The sequence below is a fragment of the Myotis myotis genome, unplaced genomic scaffold (genome assembly GCF_014108235.1).
Source record: "Myotis myotis isolate mMyoMyo1 unplaced genomic scaffold, mMyoMyo1.p scaffold_m19_p_1, whole genome shotgun sequence".
In the NCBI taxonomy this organism is placed as follows: Eukaryota; Metazoa; Chordata; class Mammalia; order Chiroptera; family Vespertilionidae; genus Myotis; species Myotis myotis.
The window spans coordinates 29524912-29539835 of record NW_023416313.1 but is presented as its reverse complement, the minus strand read 5'-3'; the positions used below and the strand labels follow the sequence as shown (position 1 = coordinate 29539835).

At 38.2% G+C, this 14924-nt stretch overlaps 1 protein-coding gene across 1 annotated transcript in view; it reads right to left on the bottom strand.

The window, feature by feature from the left end:
- Positions 1-14924, bottom strand: part of GABRB1 (gamma-aminobutyric acid type A receptor subunit beta1) — a 367547-nt gene that overhangs the window by 209876 nt on the left and 142747 nt on the right. The window contains exon 4 of the mRNA XM_036332902.1: positions 13789-14009. Coding sequence (XP_036188795.1) covers positions 13789-14009 — 221 coding nt within the window. The remainder of the gene's footprint in view (positions 1-13788; positions 14010-14924) is intronic.

Genomic DNA, 14924 nt, shown 5'->3' with positions numbered 1-14924 from the left:
ATTTCTTACTGTATTCAATGGCACATATCTTTCCAGAAATCCTCTGTGATATTTCTGTTCTAAAGCAGACTATTGCTTTCAAAATGGTGATGGGATACTGAATGATCCATAAGCATCATATTCCATCGACTGCTCCACATCTGAAAGTTATGATGTCATAGTACTTAATAATAAGAAGTAGCAGCAGGTTTAGTATTATCTCGAAAAGAGAAACCAATCTGAAATTTTAGGTCTGAGAAACAGTCTCTGGTGTTCCTTTGGTATATAATATTAGATGTTGAATCACAATATAGCCAACTGGTGGCTTTTAAGGTAGCTAATTCACAATCTAGGATACCTAATGCTAAAAAGTATATTAATTTTTACTTGGTACCCCAAAAGGTTAGTAAAGAAAATTTGGGCCTTTATTTTTATAATGCTCATTATTATGTCATTAGCACGTATTTATTATCTATAGTACATATACCACAAGTTTTAGAGAATATAAGTCAATGTTCATCAGACCCTTACAATGTGTCAAGAATGTTGAAAGGAGCCCTAACCAGTTTGGCTCAGTGGATAGAGCATCGGCCTGCGCACTGAAGGGTCCCAGGTTCGATTCTGGTCAAGGGCATGTACCTTAGTTGTGGGCACATCCCCAGTGGGGAGTGTGCAGGAGGCAGCTGATCGATGTGTCTCTCTCATTGATGTTTCTAACTCTCTATCCTTCTTCCTTCCTCTCTGTAAAAAATCAATAAAATATACTTAAAAAAAAAAAAAAGAATGTTGTAAGGATTCCAAGATGGTGGCCTGGAGGATGGCAGTGAGGGAGAGAGTGTGAGTGAGGGAGGGAGCGAAAGGGGTGTGTGTGGACATGTGGTGTGTGTGTGTGTGTGTGTGTGTGTGTGTGTGTGTGTGTGTGTGTGTCTGAATGAGGGACAGCTAGATCACGCAGGACCTTCAGGGGCTGGTGGACTAGGCTTGCATAGCCAGGCAGCCTCTGCTCCTGCTGTAATATCTCCTGGAGCGCCGGCTCTGCCACAGAGGCCATGCCATCTTGAAGGAAAGATCAGCTGTGATTGGGAACTCAGCCTCACCTCCACCCAGGAGGCCCTCAGACACCACCTGGGATCCTACAGCCACTCTGGCCAGGGACCTGCTGCTGACCCACGGACACCGGGACTCACAGATGACATGATATTGTACATAGAAAACCCCAAAGATTCCATCAAAAACTACTAGGCTTAATAAATAAATTTGGCAATGTAGCAAAATTAACTCAGAAATCTATGGCTTTTTTTATATACCAATAATGAACTCACAGAAAACGAAACTAAAAAACAACCACCACATTTACCACTGCAACAAAAAATTAAGATACCTAGGAGTAAATTTAACTAAGGAAGTATAGGACCTGTACTCAGAAAATTAAAGGATGCTGAAAAAAGAGATAGAGGTAGACATAAACAAAGGAAGAATATACTGTGTTCAAGGATTGGTAGAATCAACATCATTAAAATGTCCATACTACCCAAAGCAATCCATAGATTCAATGTAATCCCCATTAAAATACCAATGGCATACTTCAAAGACCTGGAACTAATTCTCCAAATATTCATCTTGAATAAAAAAAGAACCCAAATAGCTGCAGCAATCTTGAGAAAGAAGAACAAAGTTGGAGGGATCACAATACCAGATATCAAGCTATCCTAAAAAGCCACGGTTCTCAAAACTGCCTGGTACTGGCACAAGAACAGACATAGACCAGTGGAACAGAACAGAGAACCCAGAAGTCAACCCAAGCCACTATGCTCAATTAATATTTGACAAAGGAGGCAAGAGCATTCAATGGAGTCAAGATAGTCTTTTTAATAAATAGTGTTGGGAAAATTGGACAGATTCACCCCCCCCCACAAAAAAAAAAAAAATGAAGCTAGACCACCAACTTACACCATACACAAAAATAAACTCAAAATGGATAAAGGACTTAAATGTAAGACGGGAAATGATAAAAGTGTTAGAAGAAGTCATAGGAAGCAAAGTAGCAGACATCTGTAGTAGCAAAATCTTTACGGATGCCGTTTCTAAGGCAATGGTAACTAAGAAGAAAATATACAAATGGGACTACATCAAAATAAAAGGCTTCTGCACAGCAAAAGAAACCATCAACAAAACAATAAGAAAGCCCACTGCATGGGAGAACATATTTGCTAATGTTATCTCCAATAAGGGTTTAATCTCCAAAGTTTATAAGGAACTCATACAACTTCACAACGGAAGATAAACAATCCAATCAAAAAATTGACAAAGGACCTCAATAGACACTTTTCAAAAGATGACCTACAGAAGGCCCAGAGACATATGAAAACATGCTCAAAGTCACTAATCATCTAAGAGATGCAAATCAAAACAACAATGAGGTACCATCTCACACCTGTCAGAATGGCTATCATCAACAAATCAACAAATGTCAAGTACTGGAGAGGATGTGGAGAAAAAGGAACCCTCCTTCACTGCTGGTGGAAATGCAGATTGGTGTGGCCACTGTGGAAAACAGTATGGTGCTTCCTCAAAAAACTAAAAGTGGAACTCCCATTTGACCCAGTAATCCCACTCCTAGGAATATATCCCAAGAAAACAGAAACAGCAATAAGAATGGATATATGCACCCCTATGTTCATAGCTGCACAATTTACAATAGCCAAGATTTGAAAACAGCCTAAGTGCCCATCAGCAGATGAGTGGATTAGAAAACTGTGATACATCTACACAATGGAATACTACGCCGCTATAAAAAAGAAGGAATTCTTACCATTTTCAACAGCATGGATGGAACTGGAGAGCATTATGCTAAGCAAAGCAAGCCAGTCAGAGAAAGATAAATATCACATGATCTCACTCATTTGTGGAATATAATGGACAACATAAACTGATAACAAAAATAGAACCAGAGTCATAGAAGCATAGAATAGACTGTCTAACCTATGAGGGAAGGTGGGGGGTGAGGGGATAAGAGATCAACCAAAAAACATGTATGCATGCATATGAGCATAACCAAAGAACACAGATGGGGGGTAGGGGTGAGGGCATGTGTTGTGGGGTGGGAAAGGCCAAGGAGATGTCAATGGGGGAAAAAGGAGACTTATGTAATACTGTAAACCAGTGGTCGACAAACTGCGGCTCGCGAGCCACATGCGGTTCTTTGGCCCCTTGAGTGTGGCTCTTCCACAAAATACAACATGCGGCACACACACACAGTGCGATTGAAACTTCGTGGCCCGTGCGCAGAAGTCAGTATTTTGTGGAAGAGCCACACTCAAGGGGCCAAAGAGCCGCATGTGGCTCGCGAGCCGCAGTTTGCCGACCACTGCTTTAAACAATAAAGAGTTTAAATTAAAAAAAAAGAATACTGTAAATCCTTTGTTGTTATTAACTTATTTAATATCCTATAACAAGAATCAACATTATTATCTCAATTCTACAAATAAGGAAAGATCACTGTAGATAGAACATGGATAATCATTTTTACATTTTAATAAAATTTCTAGCTTAGATGCACTTTAATCTCTATTTTTTTTAAATAATGTTTTTTTCATGTACAAGACTAATAAAATCTTCCTTTAAAATTTTATATGCATTTATATACACACATGCATATATACTTAAGTAAAAAAATAAATCAATATTTTAGATAATATACAGTTGTGGCAAAAACTCATGACAGCAGTGCTAAAATACCAAAGTTGAAAATGATGGTTTAATGGAATGAATTGAGAATCATGGAGTAGAATACTTTTAAAATCCACAAACGGTTGTCAAAACCTAATACACCTTTTTGGAAGTAGTGTCCTTTGTAATACTATAACTAGGTTCTAAGATTCACAGCACATTATCTAACATATTTGATTTTCCTTTCCTTCATTGTTCTTTCCTTCCTTTCATCTTCCTTCTTCTTTCAGTTTTGCCCTCCTGTTATTTACTTCTATCCTGAGAGTTCACATTGGTGTTATTCCACAGACTCATGAAGGTTATGAACTTGAGGGGCTGTGGCTGCTTTTCAGATAAATTATGGTCCATCTTTTACTTAATTAATTTAATTGTACTTACACAGCCACGGATCACATAATCACACAATAGCTATAGTACCTGCATAATTATTTAAAAATGCTCATTTAGCAGTTAAAGTAATCATAATATTATAATGATCAAAAAGAATACCCTAACAAGCATCGTTTTGTAATAAACCTTTTCATATATAAATAGATGAATAAGAAATATGTATAATAATAAAAGCACAACATGCTAATTAGACCAGGTGTCCTTCCAGATGACCTTCAGGACTAAGCCGTGTAGCAGGGGCCGAGGCAGAGGCGGCCACCATGCCATCCGGGGCTGAGCCCCTTGCACAAATTTCGTGCATCGGGCCTCTATTAAAAAATATATATCTTTGAGAGACAAAAGTATAGCCCTTTCACTGGAGAACATTTTAAATAGCTCTTTCTGTACTCCACTGATGAAACTCTAGCATATAAGCCAACCACAGTGTGAGAGGAATAACAATACTGTGCTCTTTGGTGGGGGAAGTGTCTCCAGGCAGTCTTTCTAATAAAGTGAGCTATCTATTCTTTATGCAGGGCCTGTTTTTCCCCCCTCTTCCATTTGAAGTAAAAGTTTCTTTCTCTTAACAGGATGCATTTATCAATATCAGCCAGCCCTCCTCTGCAAACACTGCACCAGCCCCCATATTTATTCTCTACAATCAACAATATTTTTGCCCAACATCTGAAAGTAAGCCCTATGTGATCTGATCAGAACTATTGAATATAATAGTAACTGCTTCTATACAGGGAAAGTCTGTAGGGAGAGAGAATAACTTTTTTCAGGGTGTACAATCAATGTAGAAAGCTAACATAAACACTTAGGAACCCCCAAACTACCTTTAAAATCAACACTGCAGGCTTCCTTTTGGATCTGTATTCTCAAAATCATTGTTTTTACTTTTTTATTTTGCTTTATCATGAAAACCAAGACAGGAGGAGATGATCCTCCAAGGAATAGTGGAAAACTCTCTCTTTCTTTTATATTCAATAAACGTAGCCATTGGTTTTGTTCTCCTGTACAACCCATAGTCAGGCACTGTCAAGAACATCAAAAAATTGATTCAGAGTAGAGCTCAGTAAGCAAATGCGGTAGGGAGTTCTCACACCCATCAGGCCACAGGTTTCTGGTAAACATTAGATACATTTCTGAAGCAGAAGCTTAGAGGAGTCTCTTTGGAATCTGGAGTCATGAGTACGTGCTAGCAAACCTGACACAGTTGTGTACATTTTTAAAAAACTCACCCACTTGGCAGAGCTAGCTCCATTCATGCTGTGCACCTTCTGCAATTACTTTCATTTCTATAATAGTGATAAGCGAAAGCATCCACAAGAACAACTGTCTTCCTAGAAATGAACTTCAGCGAAAGAAACACTCACACAGGACAGTAATAGGCTGCTTTGTGCAAGTGCAAAGGGTGTGAGCTGAAATGAGAAGATCTGGGTTAAAACTCTGCTTCCAACATTTATGGTGGCTTTGCAAAATCAGTTTACAAAGTAAAGACTAGTGGGTGTACAATGCTACCTTCTAGCAAAGATGGGAATAGACATATGTGTCTGTTAAAATGGAGGGAAAATCCCAAAACAAATGAAAATGCTTACCTTTGGGGAAGGAAAGGAATGGGAGAAGGGTGGGGACAGCAAAGGCGGTAAGACTTTGTTTTACGTTTTGACTTTAGAGCCATGCAAATGTTTTACATAATTATGAAATTAAGTTAATTTTAAAAATCAAAAGCAAAATGAAGTAAACTAGTAGACTAACCCTGCAGGAAGGAACTGTTCTAAACTGAAACCTAAAATATAACTTCAACATAGTAATTCTACTCAATATCTGTAACATGATATATCCTAAAGACAAAAAAAAAAAAAGAGACTGCAGAGAAATCTTAACCCCCTTCTGGTAGTCACATCATTAGTAACAATAATGTTGCTACTATTATTTAAAAGCTATTATGAATAATATATATATATATATATATATATATATATGCTCATGCATATATTATGCATATTTAATAGGATAAAGTAAGTAAATAAGATCTTAATATATTAAGAATCAATATTTTTAATGGAAAAGAAACAAAAATTAATTCAAAGAAGTTGACTAAAGCTCTGTAATTCTAAACTTGCGTTGGAAACATCAGTATGAACTCATGATGTATCTTCTCCATTTCTGGGACAAAGAGTGTGCAAGTTGGTGTAACAGAAGACAAGGAAGCTATCAGAGACAACTGGGGACATGTTGAAAGAACTCAGGAGCCAATTTAAAGGGTCTGCCCCTGGCCAATTGTTAGACAAAATGAGAATCAAAAATAACAATAGCTACAGTGGATGGAAACAGACATACCTGTTTATAACATGTGACTTCATGATGATAAACACACAAACAACAAAATGCCAAACCTGAGTGATCACATTTGGGGGTTTTCGGGAAACAACTTGCTAATTTGAAAACTGCTAAATGAGGAAGAACAATCAAATACGGATCCTACCTTCATTGTACCAACTTTACCTCAGGATTACCCAATAGTTGATGAGGGAGAGTTCTTCTTTAGAGAATAATTTAGTTAATAAGTAAAGAAGGAGTGATAGAACAATATCATTTTGCAAACTCTAAATAAATTTAGGGAAAGGTTATCAGAGACTGCTAAAATTTGTTACTGTTACGGCCTGAATTGTGTCCCACGAAATTCATACATCGAAGTCCTGACCTCCAGTACCTTAGAATGTGACCTTATTTGGAGATATGGTCTTTGCAGTGGTAACCAAGTTAAGGTGAAATCATTAGCATAGGCCTACTATGACTGGTGTCCTTATAAAAAGGTGACACAGAGATACACACAGAAGGAAGGAGATCTGAAGAGACACAGGGAGAGGCCATCTACAGGGCAAGGAGAGAGGCCTGGAACAGATCCTTCCCTCATGGCCTTCAAAAGAAACCAACCTGGCAGCCTCCAGAGCTATACATTGTGTGATACTTTGTTACAGCAGCCATAGCAAACTAATACAATTACATATAAATTAATGGGATTATTACAGTAGCTATATCAGATTGCCAAAGCCTAAATCTGCTCATCAAGTTTCAGATCACAAAAAGAGATCTCCGGGCATTTGTGTCTCCTGATAGAGGTACACAATATGGCTTGGGAAGCCGCCTTGCCAAAACACAACATAATAACTAATATACGCCTGTCCAAGCCTCAGCTGTGGGAAATAAAGGAACACATTTACAACAAGGAGATGTAATCATAAAAATAACATGATTTAAAAATAATTACCAGGGGGAATAAAGGAATAGAACACATTTAGAGTAAAAGAGATTTCAGGTAATTCATCAGACAATTGTAATGTGTATATCAGCTTGGACCTATCTCAGAGGGAAAGCGGGGGTTGGTGGGTGGGTAGGAAGAGATCAACCAAAGAACTTGTATGCATATGTGCATAACCCATGGACTCAGACATAAGGTGGTGAGGGCCTGGGCTGGGGAGGGCAGGCTAGAAGGGGTCATTGGGGAGAAAAAGGGAGCATATGTAATACTTTCAACAATAAATATTTAAAAAATTTTACAAATGGAAAGTAAATAATAAAATATGAGAAAGGTAAAGTTACTTCAGTTCTCCTAGTATTGGTATCTATAAAAGTAGCATAAAAATAGTATACAGTTCAGTGTTATGGTAACGATTAAATACAACAGTATCAGAAGAGTACTTAGCATAATGCCTGAGGCATTGTGTAGTTTCAATTATTTATTTAGGTGTTAGTTAAAATGATGTGATAAGAACATCTTACTGTGTCTGCTTACAGTGTGTGGACACAAGTCCACATGCATACTCTGCAACACACTTACTGAGTACCAGTGTGAGCTAGTATTTGGCTGGAAGATTTTTACTACCAATTCCACTGCCCAGTCTCACCTATACCCTCAAGCCATCTGGCTCTGGGCTCACATTTGCTAGAAGCTGCAAAAAAGAAGCATTATGGGACTCTGAAAGAAAAGCCAAGGCCATGGTTAGGAGGGAAATGCAAACAAAAGGGTAATTTAAGGAGGTTAAATATGCCACTAAATGTCTTCCCAGAATTAAGTCATTCCATGCCTGCCATTTTCATGGAAAGATAAACACAGTCTTTCAGCACCCACAGGGCTAGGCCTTGGAGAAAATCGGGGTTTGCAGCCAGCTGGATCATGTTTGGACAAGAGGCAGAACACATCTGGTCATTAACAGCAGTGATTCTATTTTATTAAAAGTCATCATTTAGATATCAGAAATGTTGTAGCTGATAACTATCTTGAGTTGGGGGACATATCCTATACATTTTCATTTCAATTTTTCCAACATTGATTTGGTTTGAGAGAGGGTATACAAAGGTTAAGGAAATAGAGTTCACATTTCAACAAATACAATTTTGTTTGCATCACAGAAAAATAACTCTAAGACAGAAAGATAGAGTATTATAAGAGAGTTACAAACAAATCTCAAGGGCCTTTATGAGATTAAAGTGAAGTAAGGTATCAAATGAGAGAGTTTTTATCTGGTTAGGAAGATTGCAAAAGTCCTCAAGGAGGAAATGGAATTTGAGAAAGGCTTAAAAAGATAGTAAGGAGAAAGTAGTGAAGTAGGGGGAAGTCTCTGGGGGTAGAGAAGAGAGTGCGTTTCCGTAGGGCTATAAGGTTGCCAGATAAAATACAACATGCTCAGTTAAATCTGAATTTCAAATAAATAGCAATAGTCCTTTGTTCTTTTTTTGTTTTTTAGTATAGATATGATTCATGCAATATTTGGGACATATTTAATTTAAAATGTCCTGGATGTGTTCAGAAAAAATAGTAAGTTGTTTTTAAAGGCCTTAGAGGAAGAAAATGGGCAATAATGTGGGAAAGAACTTTGGTTATACATAGAGGGTCTTAGATTCGACACAGAAGACTGAAAACATACTTTTTATGGGGACTGTGGAAAACTTTTTTTAATGTGGGAGTGATATGATCTGACACACACTGTAGGAAAAAATAAGATAGCAGTGATGAAAAGGGGAAAAACTGAGACAAGAAATTGGCCAGAAAGTGACATATAGTGAGGATATTGATTTATTTGGTGATGGGAACGGTTTGGAAATAGAGATGGTTGAGATAGAGTAAAAGCAGCAGATTGGATCTCAGGGACAAAAGAGATGTAAAGTCAAAGATGCTGCATTTATGCCTATTGACTAGGGTGATGATGATTTTGTTAGCAGGTAGGAAAGGAGTAGGACGGAAAAACAGATAATATGAAATAAGGGTCATGTCAGGAGGACCTGGCAGGGTATCCAGATACAGATGCTCAGTAAGCAATTACAAATATTTTTCTGTACTCAGTGATTTTGAGATTTTAGATACTTAAGCTGTTAAATTCAATGAGTTGGGCACTATTAGAAACGAAAGAGGAAGAAGTGATTGAATAGCGAAGAGACAGAACAAGAGTAATGAAATAATTGTGTTGGGTCTTGGAATTCCTGAAGTCAAGGTCAGTCATCACTCTTCAATTATTCAGAGAAGTCAAGAGTGTAGATTGAAATTGGTGCTGGGAATTTTTGAAAGAGCTATTTTAGGAAGGTCACATGGATGAGGGCCACCATGGTTTTGGAGATTGAGGAGTAAATGAGTGATGAAGAAGTAGAAGAAACCAAAGGAGGGGTGCTCCAAGAGAACACGGGGTGGGGGTGGGGGGGTAGAGCCAATAGAGAGGGAAGACTGGGGAATTTAATAAAAGAATGGAGCAAAGTCTGAAAAGAATATGCAGCAATAAGATTAAAGATAACCAACCACTAGGTTAAGTTCACAAGTTTTATCAAGATTTATTTTTTCCACTTGCATATTGTTAGGGGGTATGGGTGAACATACAGACATTAATTGTAGGATTATGACCCATAATAAAGGTTTTAGCTCAAAGTCAATGGTGTGAGGAAGAATTTTTAAGGAGGCTGATAAACACTCTAAAATAGTAGGGAAGTTTGAGGCTGAATGAGCCTCTGGATGTATAGCTTTGATCAGCTTTTCAAAGGGATCACAAAAGGTGACAAAAAGAATTTAAAAAACACTATTCTACATTTCCTACAATAATAATAGTATGTCATAATTTTGATATTCATAAAACTGACAGCTAATTTAAATTTTAGCCTAAAACTGTAGCCTAAAAGGACCCCTACTACATGAGGGTTAATAATAGACCTCTAGGGGAGAAACCAAGATGGCAGCATAGGTAAACACTGGAAATTGATGCCTCGCACAACCACTTCAAAAATACAACTAAAAGACAAAACAGACATCACCCAGAACCACAGGAAGGCTGGCTGAGTGGAAATTCTACAACTAGAAGGAAAGAGAAAAGCACACTGAGACTCAGAGGAGGTGCAGAAGTAAAGTGCAGAGGTATGGAAGCACACGTGGAAAGGGCTGGCAACGGAGGACGCTGGTGTCTTTTTCAATCGAGAGGGAGTCTCAAGCTCCCGACTGCTCTGAACTCCAGTTCCGGGCGAGTCTCTAGGGACCCAGACTCGTATGGGGAGAAACTGGACTGTCTGGCATCGGTCGGAACTTGTGGGTGGCTTTCTCTCAGAGGTGCTTGCAGCGATTACCGAGACACTGAGACACGGGGCCTCTTAGGGTAGGACTGAGGGGCAGCCATAGCTGCTTGCTCCACCTTGTTAATTCCCTGAGACCCCGCCCCACCCAAGACATACACAGAGGCTTTTGCATATGAAAGGCTTGGCCCTTTGCAATCTGAAAATTACCTAACAAACTGCAGCTGGGTTAGAGAGACCCAGAACTTCCAAAAGAAGGCCCAAGGCCCCACAGCAGCTTGCATTGCTTCACAGCTGGGCCTCATCTGGGCACCTCCAAACCCCAAACAAAGAAGAGGAATCTTCATATCTCTCCATAGCTCCTGCTGGGTAGCCTCAGGAAGAGGCTAAATTAGCACCTCCTTAGAGATCCAAGAGCCAGTGTACCTAGTGGTCAGATTGGGACCATCCAGATTACAACTCCTCAGATCCATAATGGACACACTAAGGGGGCAGACTCAGTGAGCACCAAAGCCCCACAGAAGCAAGTCTTTCCCCAGAAGGGTGTCTCCAGCACAGAAATTCTCCCACTGCAAGCACAGCTGATTCTCACAGACAATTGGCCTAGAGGTCAATTCCTCCCAGTGATACCTACAACAATCAAGGCTTAACCACAACAAGACTGTGCACAAAGCCCACAAAGGGGTGCACCAAGAGTGTCCACCTCAGGTAATTGGGGAGGCTGAGCCACTGGGCCCTATAGGACACCTAGCACAGAAAGCCACTCTATCAACACAGGCAATCATAAAAAATACGAAGACAAAGAAACAGGTCACAAATGACAGCAATGGAGGAAAGAAAACTACTGGATATAGATTTCAAAACCACACTTATAAGATTTTTCAAGAATTTTCTAGAAACCGCTGATAAATTTAGTGAGACCCTCAAGAAATCTAGTGAGACCCTCAAGGATATGAAAAAGGACCAACTAGAAATTAAGCATACACTGACTGAAATAATATTATACAGAGTTCCAACAGCAGACTAGAGGATCGAAAGAATCAAGTCAAAGATTTGAAATACGAAGAAGCAAAAACCACCCAACCAGAAAAACAAAAAGAAAAAAGAACCCAAAAATATGAAGATAGTGTAAGGAGTCTCTGGGACAACTTCAAGCGAACCAACATCCGAATTATAGGGGTGCCAGAAGATGAGAGAGAGCAAGATATTGAAAACATATTTAAAGAAATAATGACAGAAAACTTCCCCTACTTGGTGAAAGAAATAGACTTACAAGTCCAGGAAGCACAGAGAACCCCAAACAAAAGGAATCCAAAGAGGACCACACCAATACACATAATAATTAAAATGCCAAGAGCAAAAGACAAAGAGAGAATCTTAGAAGCAGTAAGAGAAAGAAAGTCAGTTACCAACAAGGAAGTACCCATACGACTGTCAGCTGAATTCTCAACAGAAACTTTGCAGGCCAGAAGGGAGTGGCAAGAAATATTCAAAGTGATGAATACCAAGAACCTACAACCAAGATTACTTTATCCAGCAAAACTATCATTCAGAATTGAAGGTCAGATAAAGAGCTTCACAGATAAGAAAAGGCTAAAAGAGTTCATCACCACCAAACCAGTATTATATGAAATGCTGAAAGGTATCTTTTAAGAAGAGGAAGAAGAAGACAAAGGTAAAGATACAAATTATGAACAACAAATACACATCTATCAACAAGTGAATCTAAAAATCCAGTGAATAAATAATCTGATGAACAGAATAAACTGGTGAATATAATAGAATCAGGGGCATAGAAAGGGGGTTAACTGACTATTCTCAGGGGGTAAAGAGGTGTGGGGGGTGCGGGAAGAGACTGGACAAAAATAATACACCTATGGATGAGGACAGTGGGTGGGGGAGGTAAGGGCAGAGGGTGGGTAGGAACCGGGTGGAGGGGAGCTATAGGGGGAAAAAAGAGGAACAAATGTAATAATCTGAACAATAAAGATTTAATTTAAAAATAAAATAAAATAATAGACCTCTATAAGTGTATGATACCTCTTTTCTACTTGATTCTCAAAGATGCAAAGAATTAAAACAAAATCCACTATGGTGTAAAACATTGCTGATATAAATTAAGCATAAACTAACTAAATGTAGATATATTATGTTCATTGATTAAAAGACTTTATAATTTTAACATGTCAATTCTCCCTAAACTGACCTACAGATTCAATGCAATCTTGATTATAATCTCAGTAATCTCTTTTGGTAGGCAGATGCAAAGGACCTTTAATATCCAAAACAATATTAAACAGTAAGTACAAAGTTGTGGGACTTGACTTGGTAATTTAACAGAGTTATGGCAATTAAAGTATTGTGAAACTGCCTAAGGATGGACAAGTAGAACAATAGAAGAGAAGAGAGCCTAGGAATAGACTCCTACTTATTCAGTCAAAGGCACCAATAAGTGTTGCTGGAATAACTAGATAGCCATATGGAAAAACTGAACCTCAATCCCTACCTCACATGTAATAAAAATTAATTCAATATGAATCATATGCCTAAATATACAAGGTAAAACATAGATATTTCAGGTAATAAAACCATGTTGGGCATGTGCTGGGGGGTGAGGGTGGCTGGGGAGAGGTCAATGGGGGAAAAAGAAGACATATGTAATACTATATGTAATACTTTAAACAATCAAGAATTAAAAAAAAACAAACACTTTGGATCTTCTCAAAGTCACCACAAATATTGTCCTACTTCTTTAAAATATTGTTACCCAATTCCCTTTTATAATTAAGTAGTTATACTGAATACTTAGAACACAGTTCAGTCTGGGTGGCTCTAAGATAATTAAGCAATTGGTTAAAAAAAATAGATAACTTCTACAATAACCTAGATGTGAATTCTGTCTGGCAGACATTTTCTTACTACTGTTTATTATTTAAAGTTTAAGGCAAATAATTCACTCACCTTCAATGGAAAAAGTTGCCTAGATTTAGCTCAAATGGTTCCAAAAGAGATTTTCTGGTTTTTAATATAATTGCATTATACAGATAAAAGATTCTAGATATTTTCTTACTTGCTTCTCTCCCCTCTGCCCACTTCCTCAAGAAAGAAACATAAAACACAACAACAACAGTAAAACATGCAACACAAGCCACTCACCGGAGCCCATACAGAACTGTTCCATCAGGATGCAGCCGGATCATTCGGTTTTTCACTGTAACCCCATGCACGAATGATTTCTTGTCATTCAGAAAGTACGTATCTGGTACCCAGAGTTGGTCGGCTACCCTGTTGTCTAGTGTGAGGTTTAGCGGGACTCCAGAATAAGAAAGCCTTTTGTCTTTCCAAGACTGCTGGAAATACATGGTGAGTGTATAATCCTGTGAAATAAAGGAAACAAACAACAAAAAAGAATTTACTGTCATCGTCATTATCATCGTCATTATCATCATCATCATCATCATCATCATCATCATCATCTGAGGACTTTTGTTAAGAAGGTGATAGCTTGTGGTATTGTGAATGCCCAGAGACACATGGTCCCGTCCTGCTGTCCCTTAAGGGGATACATTTGAGTGAGTATATTGACATCTGCACCTCTAAGCACAAGGCAACCAATAGGTTAGAGGTGCTACAGCAATAATTAGATGCATGCACAGCCATTCCCACCAACATAGAAAAAAACAGTTAATTGAATTTTAATATTTGACGTTAAGGTGATGATATCACAGGAAAGGTCAAAAAGGAAAATTATACCAAGCCATGTTCACAAAAATTGACCTCTGGATATTATATTTACTACATATTTGGAGGGAATGTTTGCTAAGTAATAACTAAAAATGTATGCATGTAAAAGGAGAGGGTGTTTTGCAAACTGTGAATGCCTTTTGAATGAATACTGTTGTTTGCCCTATGAAGATTATTAATACCATTATCTGAATCTTTCTAGAGATGACAACTTGTCTAATAGTCCTGAAAGGTAGTTTATAAAGCATTGGATGGAGATGTTTATTTGGCCTGAGAACGACAACAGTGGTGGAACTGCTCATCAGTTCTTCTCTTACCCTCATCCCTGCTTTGTTTCAGGAATTTGTTTGAGGTCAGAGATAGGTTTGTACTTGAGTTTGCTTTCTCACCTCCTATAAAAGGTTACACTAAAAATTATAGAATGATTATTTTAGATCTGTAATTGTCTGTTTTTGTATTTTCTGGTTTTATTATTTTTTTTTAATTTCAGTGAGAGGAAAGGAGAAAGGAGAGAGAGAGAGAGAGAGAGAGAGAGAGAGAGAGAGAGA